The sequence below is a fragment of the Colias croceus genome, chromosome 13, assembly GCF_905220415.1.
Source record: "Colias croceus chromosome 13, ilColCroc2.1".
NCBI classification, from domain to species: domain Eukaryota; kingdom Metazoa; phylum Arthropoda; class Insecta; order Lepidoptera; family Pieridae; genus Colias; species Colias croceus.
Window position 1 is genome coordinate 2,049,991 of NC_059549.1, and position 14,525 is coordinate 2,064,515.

At 39.1% G+C, this 14,525-nt stretch overlaps 1 protein-coding gene across 1 annotated transcript; it reads right to left on the bottom strand.

Annotated features, from left to right (window-relative positions):
• Nucleotides 1-2,362: 2,362 nt before the first annotated feature.
• Nucleotides 2,363-13,892, bottom strand: LOC123696916 (ribosomal protein S6 kinase 2 beta). The gene is made up of 14 exons (XM_045643306.1): nucleotides 13,689-13,892; nucleotides 12,929-13,213; nucleotides 12,470-12,655; nucleotides 12,025-12,309; nucleotides 11,446-11,600; nucleotides 11,261-11,348; nucleotides 10,387-10,517; nucleotides 9,016-9,174; nucleotides 8,536-8,673; nucleotides 7,459-7,665; nucleotides 4,569-4,768; nucleotides 4,267-4,364; nucleotides 3,740-3,967; nucleotides 2,363-2,501 (listed from the first exon to the last, which is right to left on the bottom strand). Exons 1-14 carry the CDS (start codon nucleotides 13,743-13,745, stop codon nucleotides 2,391-2,393), a joined length of 2,328 nt encoding a protein of 775 aa, XP_045499262.1. The 5' UTR covers nucleotides 13,746-13,892; the 3' UTR covers nucleotides 2,363-2,390.
• Nucleotides 13,893-14,525: the final 633 nt, after the last annotated feature.

Sequence of the window (14,525 nt, forward strand, 5' to 3'; positions counted from 1 at the left end):
GAACAGATTTTATGACCAACTTCCTCTCAAGCGGTAATTAGTAAAATGCATCAAAGTATAGTATTATGAAGCCTCGTGAACGTCAGCTGGAGCTCGGTTGGGGGGAAGAGCGGTTGTAGCCTCCCACGCACGTAGGAAAAAAAATACATTCATTCATTTCCTCTCAGCTAAAAATTTGTCAAATTGTAGCTAACCCAAAATCTCAACGAAAAATAATAATCAGCTGGTTACAGCATGGTGTATTATACGTCAGCTGGTGTCTCGAATATAATGAGAAATTAACAAAATCATCGAGATACGTGGAATTCCATCAACATAAGTCCCCGTAAAAAATAAGTAATAACTTTATTAATTATATATTTTACTATTATTTTCTTAATAATTATAGTTAAATAATGTGTTTAGTGGGTTATTTCATATTTGTTACACTTTTAGGTAGTTATGTGAATTGGATGATATGATAGTTATTTTTAAATGCAGTTTATAATATTTGTAAAAACATGTTTACCGATGTGGCTGAATGCAAGCCACGCCTTTGCCTATAAAATAGTAAAGTATCGACACGACCCATCATACGAGCAATCACTAAGACGAACTAATAATGCTTCTTCAATAATGCTTCTTGAATATTCTTTTCGAATGATTACGTATGCTCGTCTATACTAAACGCATGTTAGTCCCCTTCTTTCTTACTTCTCCCAAAAATCTTTCACAATGCTTTACACAAAAGGGCCGTAGTACCCCGATCATGCGCACAACTAACCACCTCCAAGCGTACCTTATTACTGTCTATATTATGCTAGCGTGTGTTGCTTGAATTTTTAAAATAACGATTATAATTAAAGATACGTCATTTCCTCCCAGATGAAAATTTGTGAGCTGATTGTTAATATATTGATGCGATAAATAAAAAAAATCAGCTAGCAATACGTCGAGGAAAACCTAGTCAGTTGATGCATATAAATTGGCAATAGATGCTTCTGTCTAACTCCTATGTAATAACTTTCAAAGTATCAGCTGACGGTTTTTCCACCAAGATACAGCCAGCTGACCTATATATTTATCCATAGTTACATATAAGCTATCATCAGGTAAATTTTTGTTTGAGAGGAAATCACGGAAAATATTTTTTTTTTTCATGTTCGAGTCACCAGCTGACGTATAATACACCATGTTGTGACCAGCTGATTATTTTTTTTCGTTGGGATATTGGGTTAGCTACAATTTGACAAATTTTTAGCTGAGAGGATATGAATGAATGTATTTTTTTTTCCTACGTGCGTGGGAGGCTACAACCGCTCACCCCCCCAACCGAGCGCCAGCTGACGTTCACGAGGCTTTATAATACTATACTCTGATGCATCTGACGAATTATCTCTTGAGAGGAAATAATGAACCAAATTTGCACGTGGCTCCCGTACCAACTCTATATAAATATCGTCTTCGGACGCTCCGGGAATATGACAGTTGCCGAACAGTGACGAAGATTTTTATGCGCATTATTACTTTTGGAGTACTGTAATTTGTGTGTCAAATTGATCGTCATTGACCTAATAAAAGTATTATAAAAATAAATAATAAAACACGTATGTTCTCGAAAACATATTATACTATTTTTTTTCTTTTTTGTTATATCGTGTCAAAATAAAAATAACTTTATGACCTCTATAATTTAATGCCCTGAAATAGACATATTTAAATTCATCAATATCTTATCATTTTCGTGAAAATTTAAATATTTTAAGTGTTGATTTAATTTGAGTTACCCCAGATATTTTAACAACGTCGTAATATTTCATATTACGGAATATAAGGCGCGTCATCGATTTTGACCGCATTATATAACTTAGCCCTACTTTTTATATAATCGACCTTAATTCTTCTCGATAAGGTGAAAAATAGATTGGCAATATTTTTGTCAACATAGACTAGTATGGTTATCATTCTGCACAGGAGTGGAAAAATTTAAAGGGGAAATGTTCTTGCGCTTCCATAGTTTACTACATAGGCGTATACTTTAAAAATATTTCTATAGAAAATTTAGAATGCATGTAATATTTAATGTGCTACGTAAAGCATTTTTCTTGACGCAAAAATCGTCTATTATCGAGAAACTACCTAACAACGGTTTGTTTAAGTGATCAAAGTGAATCATTTTCTGAGTGTCTCATTGTTAACAAACGGCTTATTGTATTTTGGCAACACTGTCACATCCTGAGTCGATTAATTTTCGACTTTAATTTCCAACAAATCTTATATATTCTCATTTGTGTGTCTTAAATATTTTAACATTTTCCAAAGACACCAAATTTACATTTCTCTTATCGTTAAGCCAATTAATTCTTACTTGTCTCTTCTTGTCAAGTTTATTTCCACTTTTTTCTTTTTTTTTACAGTCGTGTAGGCGAGAATCTGCGCTGTGGTTTTATGCGTCTCTGTGCGAGCGTGGACTGGCTCACGGGACCCAACACATGGGGAGCTAGCGGTGCTGACGTCATCGCCTGTACATACAATATCATAAAAATACTGCATATTTTATCAATACAAAGTTTTAAGAATCAAATATTGTAGATGTATTTGCTTACAAGTGAATTTCTGAATAATTTACTCACCATCAGGGAATTGAAATTGAGAGTACAAGTGATAACTGCGTTAAAAACAACCGACTTCAATGCCTGAACATACAGACAGACAGACAAAAATTTTTTTAATCACATATTTGGGTTTGGTATCGATCCAGTAACACCCCCTGCTATTTATTTTTTCAATATTTTCAATGTACAGAATTGACCCTTCTACAGATTTATTATATGTATAGATATCCCAACTTTATATAGGTATAATGAGTTAAATCCGAACTTGCACTTGCAACATTTACAAATACAGACAAAAATGCTTATAAAATAAAAACTACTGGGCCTATCCGAATAAAATTTTTATGGGACCAACTCGACACCATCCCGCATCGAACAAAAAAAGAATCACGTAGGTAAATCGGTTCAGAAACCTCGGAGTAATCGGTGTACATACATAAAAAAAACATACCGGCCGAATTGATAACCTCCTCCTTTTTTTGAAGTCGGTTAACAAAGTAAATAAGCTACTGGTGTGCTTGCACACTATTAAGTTATATAAATAAACTAAAATACAATGAAAGTATAATCAATTCTGCAACAGCCTACTAAAAGATAGTGGCAACAATGTTTTTGGGCGGAGTTGACGGCCAACCACGCTTCGCACACCATTTTGTATATGCCGGTTCTACCAGTGGGTAAGTATACTATAATAAGTTTACGCACCTGGAAAGTCAAATCAACAGCTCGTCTCAAATCAGCAGCGGGCGGAGTATCAGCCGCAGTTTGTGCTACTGCAGCAGGTCCACTATCACTTGGTGGTTTACATAACCACGCTTCGTGTAACAGTTCTGTAGCGCGCGATCATAAAACGGACTAACCAGTGTGGCTAGAGTGAGTTTTCATCGAGTACGAAACGTTACTATCGCGTCTGCGTCACAGCGAAATTCGTATGGGGAAACAAAGCTTCCCCATACGTGCGCTAGGGGCGCTGTTCGATTTCCCATACTAATTCGGCTGTGACGCAGACGCGATAGTAACGTTTCGTACTCGATCAAACTCACACTAGGGGTACTGATTTCTGGCTTATGATGACTATAGACCAACGAGGACGTACTTACCTTTAAGTTAAGATTACTTTCTAAATATTCACTACTCATACACACCTGGAACGTCAAATCCACAGCTCGTCTCAAATCAGCAGCAGGCGGGGTATCAGCCGCAGTTTGTGCTACATTAGCAGGTCCACTATCACTTGGTGGTTTACATAGCCACGCCTCATGTAATAACTCCGAAGCTCGTGGACGTAAAGCCGGTTCTAGTTGTAACATGCGGCGAATGCAGGCGCGAGCCTCGCTTGATACTGACGCCCAAGCACCGCCCGATACTTCAACCTGTGAACGAGTTATACAAACGTTATATTAATTCCCTTTTTTCATTTTTGTTTGGTAGTTAAAATATAATGTATCTGATGTTATGCTAGAGAAAGACAGATTTTCCAAACCAGTAGCAACTAGTATGAATTACTCTTATACCATTCATTAAAACATACACATTACATTATCCACCGATTAAGTTATAAATACCTATCTAAAAAGTCAAATAGCTTAACTTTTTTTATTAGATTATCAGGCGCTTATAACTTTAAACAGGTAACTTATTAAAAAGAAACAAAAAACGCATATAAACTCACTTTTCCTGATTCAATTCTGGCTAGTATTGCCTCGGGCGTGTCGTCACCAGTTGTGGCAAATGGCGTTCTACCAGACAGCATTATGTAGGCCAATACACCTAGAATATTTGTTTTAAATAAATATTACAAAGTAACCTTCAACTTGTAAGTCACTGTGTTATTAAAGCTTTACACAAAGTAACATCATCTTGCTCCATGACAAAATATTTTGATCCACGTTTTTAGAAACTTTTAGGATAATTGGTTTAGTTACGATCCTAATAGGTGATACATATCTTTAAATTTACTTCATATACACTCACCCAAACTCCATATGTCGCAGGCAGCATCATATCCAGCTCGCTTCAGTACTTCGGGAGCCACGAAGTTGGCTGTATAGCACGGAGTCATCAGCAAACCGTTTTCAGCCCGCAGTTGCTTGGCCAGACCAAAATCTACTAGACGGATGTCTTCTGGTCGCTTTTCCGCTCGAGCGAAGAGGATGTTTGATGGTTTTATGTCTCTGCAACAATTATTATAATATGTTTAATGTTTAAATTCAAAGCTGGTTTAGTCTCTAGTCATATCAATGAGAATTTTTTTATTTAGATACATCCATTACTATTTCGTTTTTTAACGGACCTTACTATTATTAATCGGACTCGAAGGATCAAATTCCACTCTTCACAATGTATATTACTTTTAGTATTATTTTCAAATGTATTAATCATTTAAATTGACATAAGAACAAAACTTATTTCAAACATTTTTTGCAAAGCAATGCACAACTGCGTGTGTTGTACATTGCTAGGCAAAGTACACGACTCCGGCACAGCCAAAAGATTCGACCGCCCTATGTGTGTGTGTGTGTATGTATGTATTTATAATTTTAAAATTATAAATGCATACACATATGTATGTATGTGTTTGTATGTGTGTACCTGTGCACCACGGTGTGCGCGTGCAGGTAGTGCACGGCGTGCAGCACGTTGCGCAGTGTGTGTGTGTGTACCTGTGCACCACGGTGTGCGCGTGCAGGTAGTGCACGGCGTGCAGCACGTTGCGCAGTGTGTGTGTGTGTACCTGTGCACCACGGTGTGCGCGTGCAGGTAGTGCACGGCGTGCAGCACGTTGCGCAGTGTGTGTGTGTGTACCTGTGCACCACGGTGTGCGCGTGCAGGTAGTGCACGGCGTGCAGCACGTTGCGCAGTGTGTGTGTGTGTACCTGTGCACCACGGTGTGCGCGTGCAGGTAGTGCACGGCGTGCAGCACGTTGCGCAGTGTGTGTGTGTGTACCTGTGCACCACGGTGTGCGCGTGCAGGTAGTGCACGGCGTGCAGCACGTTGCGCAGTGTGTGTGTGTGTACCTGTGCACCACGGTGTGCGCGTGCAGGTAGTGCACGGCGTGCAGCACGTTGCGCAGTGTGTGTGTGTGTACCTGTGCACCACGGTGTGCGCGTGCAGGTAGTGCACGGCGTGCAGCACGTTGCGCAGGATGTGTGTGTGTACCTGTGCACCACGGTGTGCGCGTGCAGGTAGTGCACGGCGTGCAGCACGTTGCGCAGTGTGTGTGTGTGTACCTGTGCACCACGGTGTGCGCGTGCAGGTAGTGCACGGCGTGCAGCACGTTGCGCAGGATGTGTGTGTGTACCTGTGCACCACGGTGTGCGCGTGCAGGTAGTGCACGGCGTGCAGCACGTTGCGCAGTGTGTGTGTGTGTACCTGTGCACCACGGTGTGCGCGTGCAGGTAGTGCACGGCGTGCAGCACGTTGCGCAGTGTGTGTGTGTGTACCTGTGCACCACGGTGTGCGCGTGCAGGTAGTGCACGGCGTGCAGCACGTTGCGCAGTGTGTGTGTGTGTACCTGTGCACCACGGTGTGCGCGTGCAGGTAGTGCACAGCGTGCAGCACGTTGCGCAGTGTGTGTGTGTGTACCTGTGCACCACGGTGTGCGCGTGCAGGTAGTGCACGGCGTGCAGCACGTTGCGCAGTGTGTGTGTGTGTACCTGTGCACCACGGTGTGCGCGTGCAGGTAGTGCACGGCGTGCAGCACGTTGCGCAGTGTGTGTGTGTGTACCTGTGCACCACGGTGTGCGCGTGCAGGTAGTGCACGGCGTGCAGCACGTTGCGCAGTGTGTGTGTGTGTACCTGTGCACCACGGTGTGCGCGTGCAGGTAGTGCACGGCGTGCAGCACGTTGCGCAGTGTGTGTGTGTGTACCTGTGCACCACGGTGTGGGCGTGCAGGTAGTGCACGGCGTGCAGCACGTTGCGCAGTGTGTGTGTGTGTACCTGTGCACCACGGTGTGCGCGTGCAGGTAGTGCACGGCGTGCAGCACGTTGCGCAGTGTGTGTGTGTGTACCTGTGCACCACGGTGTGCGCGTGCAGGTAGTGCACGGCGTGCAGCACGTTGCGCAGTGTGTGTGTGTGTACCTGTGCACCACGGTGTGCGCGTGCAGGTAGTGCACGGCGTGCAGCACGTTGCGCAGTGTGTGTGTGTGTACCTGTGCACCACGGTGTGCGCGTGCAGGTAGTGCACGGCGTGCAGCACGTTGCGCAGTGTGTGTGTGTGTACCTGTGCACCACGGTGTGCGCGTGCAGGTAGTGCACGGCGTGCAGCACGTTGCGCAGTGTGTGTGTGTGTACCTGTGCACCACGGTGTGCGCGTGCAGGTAGTGCACGGCGTGCAGCACGTTGCGCAGTGTGTGTGTGTGTACCTGTGCACCACGGTGTGCGCGTGCAGGTAGTGCACGGCGTGCAGCACGTTGCGCAGTGTGTGTGTGTGTACCTGTGCACCACGGTGTGCGCGTGCAGGTAGTGCACGGCGTGCAGCACGTTGCGCAGTGTGTGTGTGTGTACCTGTGCACCACGGTGTGCGCGTGCAGGTAGTGCACGGCGTGCAGCACGTTGCGCAGTGTGTGTGTGTGTACCTGTGCACCACGGTGTGCGCGTGCAGGTAGTGCACGGCGTGCAGCACGTTGCGCAGTGTGTGTGTGTGTACCTGTGCACCACGGTGTGCGCGTGCAGGTAGTGCACGGCGTGCAGCACGTTGCGCAGTGTGTGTGTGTGTACCTGTGCACCACGGTGTGCGCGTGCAGGTAGTGCACGGCGTGCAGCACGTTGCGCAGTGTGTGTGTGTGTACCTGTGCACCACGGTGTGCGCGTGCAGGTAGTGCACGGCGTGCAGCACGTTGCGCAGTGTGTGTGTGTGTACCTGTGCACCACGGTGTGCGCGTGCAGGTAGTGCACGGCGTGCAGCACGTTGCGCAGGATGGGCGCGGCCTCCCGCTCGCTGAGGTGGCGGCGCTGCGTGATGTGCTCCAGCAGCTCGCCGCCGCGGCACAGTTCCGTCACCGCCAGTATGCGCCCGCCCTCTTCGTACACCCCGCGCAGGGTTATTATGTGCGGGTGCTGGCTGTATCTGGAATTTTTATGAAAAAAAAATGAAAATTTTTCTAATGAAAACCGATTTTTAAGCTATTGCATAGCTTCTATCGCGGGCCTTGAGCGCGGGGACCGAATCGAGAAATTCCGTAACGAAAAAAACCTCACGCTCCCCACTCCGACGGGCGGAGGTGTGGCTTGAAGGCATAGCATGCAATAGCTTTACCGCGGCAGTCCCCGACTGCCACACGTCGTTTTTTTTCCATGAAACGAGATACACAAAAGGATGATAGCGGACTCGAATTTGACGAAGGATAAACTTCTTAGCCTTGATTATAGACTTAAGATTGTGTGTCGTTCAGTTTTCTACCGCTTGCACTTTAGTGAATGTGCATCTGAAATTCACACTGTCATTCCATGTTCATCATTTCACCATAGAACATCTAGACATACTGCTGGCTATCGTCCCTTCGTAGTTGACCTACCAATTATATCAAAAATCTTTTATCAATCTAACTGAAATGGAATGGAATCGCCTACCGGCATCCGTCTTCCCACGCGAGAAATATAATCTAAATTTATTAAAACAAGATTGAATAGGTTCTATTTAGGCAAGCATGTCCTTTGATAGATTGCATCACTACTTACCATCGGGAAGTGATGCAGTCAAATACCTGACTATTTTATTTAAAAAACAAAATTCAATGTCAAGAGGCATTATCCATTAAAAGTATATATTGACCCAGTTGTTAGAAACCTTGATACACACTTGAAATTTAATATTTAAATTAAATGCATATTAATGTTTCTTTAATAGGTTTCCTATTTAACGATTATTATTACTTAGGTTTGTGATCTATTAATAATAATAGCATTCATAAATATGTATATCAAGGTACTGCATTACCTTAGAAGTATTTCAATTTCTTCTCTAGGATCATACTGTAGTTTGTCCATTATTTTGACTGCATACTGTGTCCTAGAAGTTTTGTGTTCGCACAGACGTACTACTGAAAATGAACCTGTACCTAGCTCGCCCATTAATCTGAAAAAGTAAATTTTTTTTTAAATATTTTTAATATCAACAGAAAACCGATTCAAACACATAGTTTTAAAGGTATTATCATAATATCATAGATACATATTTGCACGATCAACTACGAGCAGAATGACTAAGAACCTATAAAATTTGTACCTCAGCTATGTAACTACATTCAGCAAATAAAGACAATTTGAATTTGAATTTCATATCAGTGAGAGATATTTGGAAATATTTATTATTTGGAAATTTTAACAGACTTAAAAGGTTAAAAATAATTTTAATTTCTTAGTTTATTTATTTTCAGAGAGTTTCGGTTTTAATAGTAGGTACTATGATATAATTTACCTGTATTCATCAAAGAAATTGTTTTTGTTGACAATCCCAGACCAAAACTCCTCAGTGGATGTCTTAGCTTGCGCAACATGATTTTGGTTTTGGTTTGCATTTGTGACAGTTTTGTTATTATCATCATTTAGCAGACATGGTGCGACAAAACTAAAACCCCTGAAATAAATACATTCCTATTATAATCAAAATGTAATATCATATACCTCATTATGCATATTTTTTATTAGGACAGAATAGAAAAAAATAATAAAGAGAACCGAGAACGAATACTTGAATGATAAGACCATCTAATAAAAAATTCTCTTTCTTCTTTGTTATTATTTAATTGTTCTAAGTATTCGTTATACTTCATAATTAAATTATTTACGTCGGCATTTCGAGGAAGAGATTGTGTACCATCAAACTATTTCAAATCATAATCATAGAAATCAGTACACGGTAAAATCTTATTAGATCGGTATTTCAAATATTTTAAAATAAAGGAAATTTCCACGTATTAGATAAATATGACCATAACACGTGTCGCAATGTTATTTTCCGAACAAGAATAATCTAGTACAAGATGCAAAGATAAAAATTCTCATATATTGCATATTGCTAGTGTTTGTGCATTGTCTCGGTTTTATTTGTTCCTTATTATATAATTGTGTGAACGACGTCATGAAAATCGTGTTTACTTTACGCAAGATTAGGAAGTTGTCTACAAACAAACGTAGACTGAAATTGTTGGATAGATAAGATAAGTTGCAGTTTATGTGATAACAAAATTCGGATAACAAATTTTGTCATTTTACCATCAATTCTTAGAAGAATGTTTGAATTGTTATGACTAAGGCGTTAAACATTAACTTGAATAAATATAAATGATTTTTATCTAGTTCTTAATTAAAAATTATAAATATCACAGAATGAGTATGATTGTACTTGTGTCCTATAAATATAAAATGTGTGTCTAGTTTGAGGTGTGTTCTACACAGATTTAGATTTAAAAAAAAGAGCGTGTGTGCCGAGCATACGTGTCAGAAGTGAAACTTCTTTGGCAAGATTCAAAGATACCAAAATCGTCGCCTTTCTCCATGACGTGTCGGTATTGCCATGACGCGACCTTTAAATTTTACACTCAACGTGCCTAAAGATGTTTGAAGGCAAAACAGCTAATCTATACTAATATTATAAAGCAGAAGAGTTTGTTTGTTTGAACGCGCTAATCTCAAGAACTTCTGGTCGGATTTGAAAAATTCTTTCGGTGTTAGATAGCCCATTTATCGAAGAAGGTTATGGGCTATATATCATCACGCTAAGACCAATAGGAACGGAGCCTAGTGGGTAAAACCGGGGGACACAGCTAGTAATCACAAACAAACGCACCGAAACAGTTCGTGCGCGTTGGCGGACGCGGGCACGCCGGGCGAGTCACGCGGCGTGCGGCACGTGAACTCCGAGTCGAAGTAGTACGCGTCGTCCGCGCGGGACACCGCCGGACGGAACGGGGGCACCACCTAAAGGGAATTTTTATATATATAAAAAATATATATTTTTCACACATAGCACGATCTGCCCCCCTAGCCAAGTGGTTTTCTGTTAGCGTAGCGTTCAATAGAATAGACTACGAATGTATGAGATTGACGTAAGCTGTGGATAAACGTATCTACAGCTTACGTCAATCTCATACATTCGTAGTCTATTCTATTGAACGCTACGCTAACAGAAAGCCACTTGGCTAGGGGGGCTGATGCCATACTAAGCTTTTCGCTTGTGTTATCACTACATAGTATAAAACAAAGTCACTTTCTCTGTCCCTATGTCCCTTTGAATGCTTAAATCTTTAAAACTACGCAACGGATTTTGATGCGGTTTTTTTTAATAGATAGAGTGATTCGAGAAGGTTTAAGTATATAATTTATTTGGTTTTAGACAAAGCGGGCGAAGCCGCAGGCGGTAAGCTAGTGATGTATATAATTTATATTTACATGCTGAACGCCCAGGCATAGAGCAAACATCGATATTAATCACACAAATAGACTCCCACTTCATTAATTCATTTACAGATGACATACACTATGTTTTACAATATTGGATATGGTCATATGAGTACCATTGATGATTGATTGATTGATTGTTGTACAGATAACAATCAAACAATATTTATGGTCAGCACAGCTTCTGTATAATGAAATAATATATGAAAGTATACATCAGAACATATTAGATATGTAACAAAAATACCTTTTTTTTCACATACCTCTTTTTTCAAAAGTCCTTCCCAGTCTATACTTGCAAAGAACTCATGGCTCTTAATGTCTTCTATACCATTTGGACCAGCTCCCAATCTAAAAGTTCATAATTAAACTCATTTATTCTTTGTTTGTTTAAAAAGATTAAATATCCAAAAAATGTGTATATTAGAAAATAGAAAAACCAACCTACCTGTTTTGTGGATTTCTCTTAAACAATGCACGCAATAAAGATTGTGCCTCCTCACTAAGGTTGGCCGGCATGCCCAGCTTAGCTTTTAGTATTTGTGTCATTGTTTCATGCCTGGTTGCACCATGAAAAGGTAGGTTTCCTGTTAACATTTCAAACTGCAACAAATTTTACATATTAATTATGTTTCCGTTGCAGTTGTTATAATGCTGCTGCAAAATCGCTATTTACTTTGAATATTTGTATTGTAGTTATATCTTGTGTTATATGCAGTTTAAATTGGTATAATTTGCTTGTAATCTGATAAGTTTGCAGTCTATGAGTCTAGACAAACATTTGTGACATGTGATTTTGGGTTTGTATAATTTTTATTAACTTAACTATAATGTGTATGAATGATGTTGATCTTCATTATGCACTTAATTAAAAAACATAACAAATGATGATTGCATTTTAAGCAAGTAAAAGACTTAATTTTTAGACTACCTTCAAATTTTAATGGGTTTTTAAAACAAACTGGATTTATATTACAATAAAATCTAATTAACAAGAAACTCAACATTCATATAAACAAATACATACCATAAGGACTCCAAACGACCACCAATCGGCTGCAAAAGTGTGCCCCTTTCTGTTAACTACTTCAGGTGCCATATACTCAACAGTGCCACAAAAACTATAAGCCTTGTCGCTACTCGGTGGGAGTTTGGACAGACCAAAATCTGTGAGAGCTATGTGACCATCTGCGTCTAATAAAATATTCTCTGGCTTTAAATCCCTGTATATGATTCCCAGTTTGTGCACATGTTCTAACGCTAATGCTAACTCTGCTAAATAGAATTTTACATCCTCTTCAGTGAACATTACCTTAAACAAATTAATAACAATATTAATTTAAATAATATTTGAAATAATTTTACAATATAACCGAGGCATGTGTAAATGATAGCTATTAGAGGAAAATGAAACAATCCTCAAAACACACATGAATTATATAAAATATAAGAGTTTGTTGTATACTATTTACCTCTTTACTAAGTCTCGAAAATAGGTCACCGCCACGTAAAAAATCTAATATTAAATATAATTTCCCAGCTGTTTGAAATGCATAATGTAGTTTAACAATAAAAGGATGTCCCATTTCTACTAAAATATTTCTTTCCATCTTTGTTCTTTCACGATCTCTAACCTTTAAAGTTGCTTTCTTAAGTACCTGAAATATAAGGAAATAATTTAAAACTATCAATACAATTTCCTCAATTAAATTCATCTAAACAAATAAAATATACAGTAATTTTTTAGAAATTCCTGTTATAATTTTATAAATATAAACAGCTGATGCAAACTCAAGCTTTTTACAGAGCGATTTAACATAGATAATATCTCAAAATTTGAATTACAATGAATAGAATGTGGGAACCTTAATGTTTTGTAACTATTCATGTCCCAAATGCAATAACAATAATTAAAACAAAGCACTCCTTACCTTCATAGCATACAAAGTGCCAGCATCAGGCCCACTAACTTTACGCACTAAGAACACTTTCCCGAATGAACCTTCTCCAAGGACTTTGAGTAACTCAAACTGTGATGGATCTGCTTTTTCATGCCCTTCTTTAACAACATCTTGAAGTTCCACCTCCCGTTCAAAGCTGAGATCACTGGTATTTGATATTGTAGATTCCAGACTCTCTGTAGTAGAGGTCTGGCGAGACTCTGAATTCTCGACAACCATTGGAAGACTGTTTGCTGCCTGAGAGGCGATGCCGCGCTATAATGAAAAAAAATCACGAAATCATGGAAGATTCAATATTGAACTAATGCTAATTCTTAATTACAGTACAGGCGCTCGAGGGCACGTCATTAATTATAAAGACATACAAAGAGAACAATGCTATTACATCAATAGCGTTTTATCGAATGAATAAGGAAACATGTTTTCAAACCATCCTTACGCGTGAATGTTATAGATAAGAAGTAAAATTGGTAAAACAAATAGCAAACCTGTTTCTTGAAAATATGAGTGCACTATATTAATTATTATTCAGAATTATTCCACGGTATTATGCACAAAAGGGCGTTTCAATGTGTAATGTAAATAATACCCTAACTGAAGGCCAGTGAAATCAAACGATATTCACAGATGTGAAATCAACTCAGGAATGACTAATCGAGAAGTAATACTTAAAATGTGGGTAATTAAATAATCAGAATATACAAACAAAACAAATTCTATAGTTAATTACCGAGACATCTCCAACATTTTGCATGCGCCAAGGATCTGTGGCATTTGCCAAAGGCATAGCTTTTAGCTTAATATTACACACATTCAGTAAAATAAATTATTATATTCAGTAAATCATTTACGGAATGCACTATCAGTTTTTATAAAAGTCACTCATTTTATTTAGTTATAATGATAGGAATGCAAAAAGTCTTCACAGCATAGAAATACAAAATTCGTAATCACTGCAACAGATAAGAAAAAAAGGTGGAACAACAGATAAGAAAGCTACCATAGACATTACAACACCATTCAATATATTATAAATGTTTATGCACAGTGTTTATGTAAATCCTTAAAAAATATCCTGTAAACCCATAAGTAAACTTGTAAAGAAACTCAATGTACCAATTATGCGATATGTTTTTGTGTATAAACTGTGCTATTTTTGACAACAAGATGGCCTATAAAAATCATTAATCGTGATTCAAATACAAACAGAATACGAATATTATCTTTTTGTAGGTAATTTAATACTCGGGTATTATTAATAATTACAATATGTTGACAACTATAATAGTTGTAATAATTATAAGTCTGTATTTCGAACTGTCATTACCACAATTTTATGTAATCTGTAATTATTTAAGGTGGCAATTTCAAATTTGAATGCAACTACCTATTACATATTAATATCTTAATATATTATTGAATATTTATTACAATTAATTAGTAAAAACTAGGGTAAAAAAACGATTTCGAATAGAATATTATGTATGAGAATTTGTACTTAATGTTTCATGCTGTTTATATTTTAAAAATTTATTATTATAAAAATAGTAAGCTCATCCTACTTAAT

Bases quoted from the DNA above. Each gene is read 5' to 3' on its own strand.
- LOC123696916 (XM_045643306.1), bottom strand. From the start codon at position 13,745: ATGCCTTTGGCAAATGCCACAGATCCTTGGCGCATGCAAAATGTTGGA. The intron at 7,666-8,535 runs GTAATGCAGTAC...TAAAAATTCCAG, and splicing joins GAAATTGAAATACTTCTAAG to ATACAGCCAGCACCCGCACA. The intron at 4,769-7,458 runs GTACACACACAC...TAATTGTTGCAG, and splicing joins GCGCACACCGTGGTGCACAG to AGACATAAAACCATCAAACA.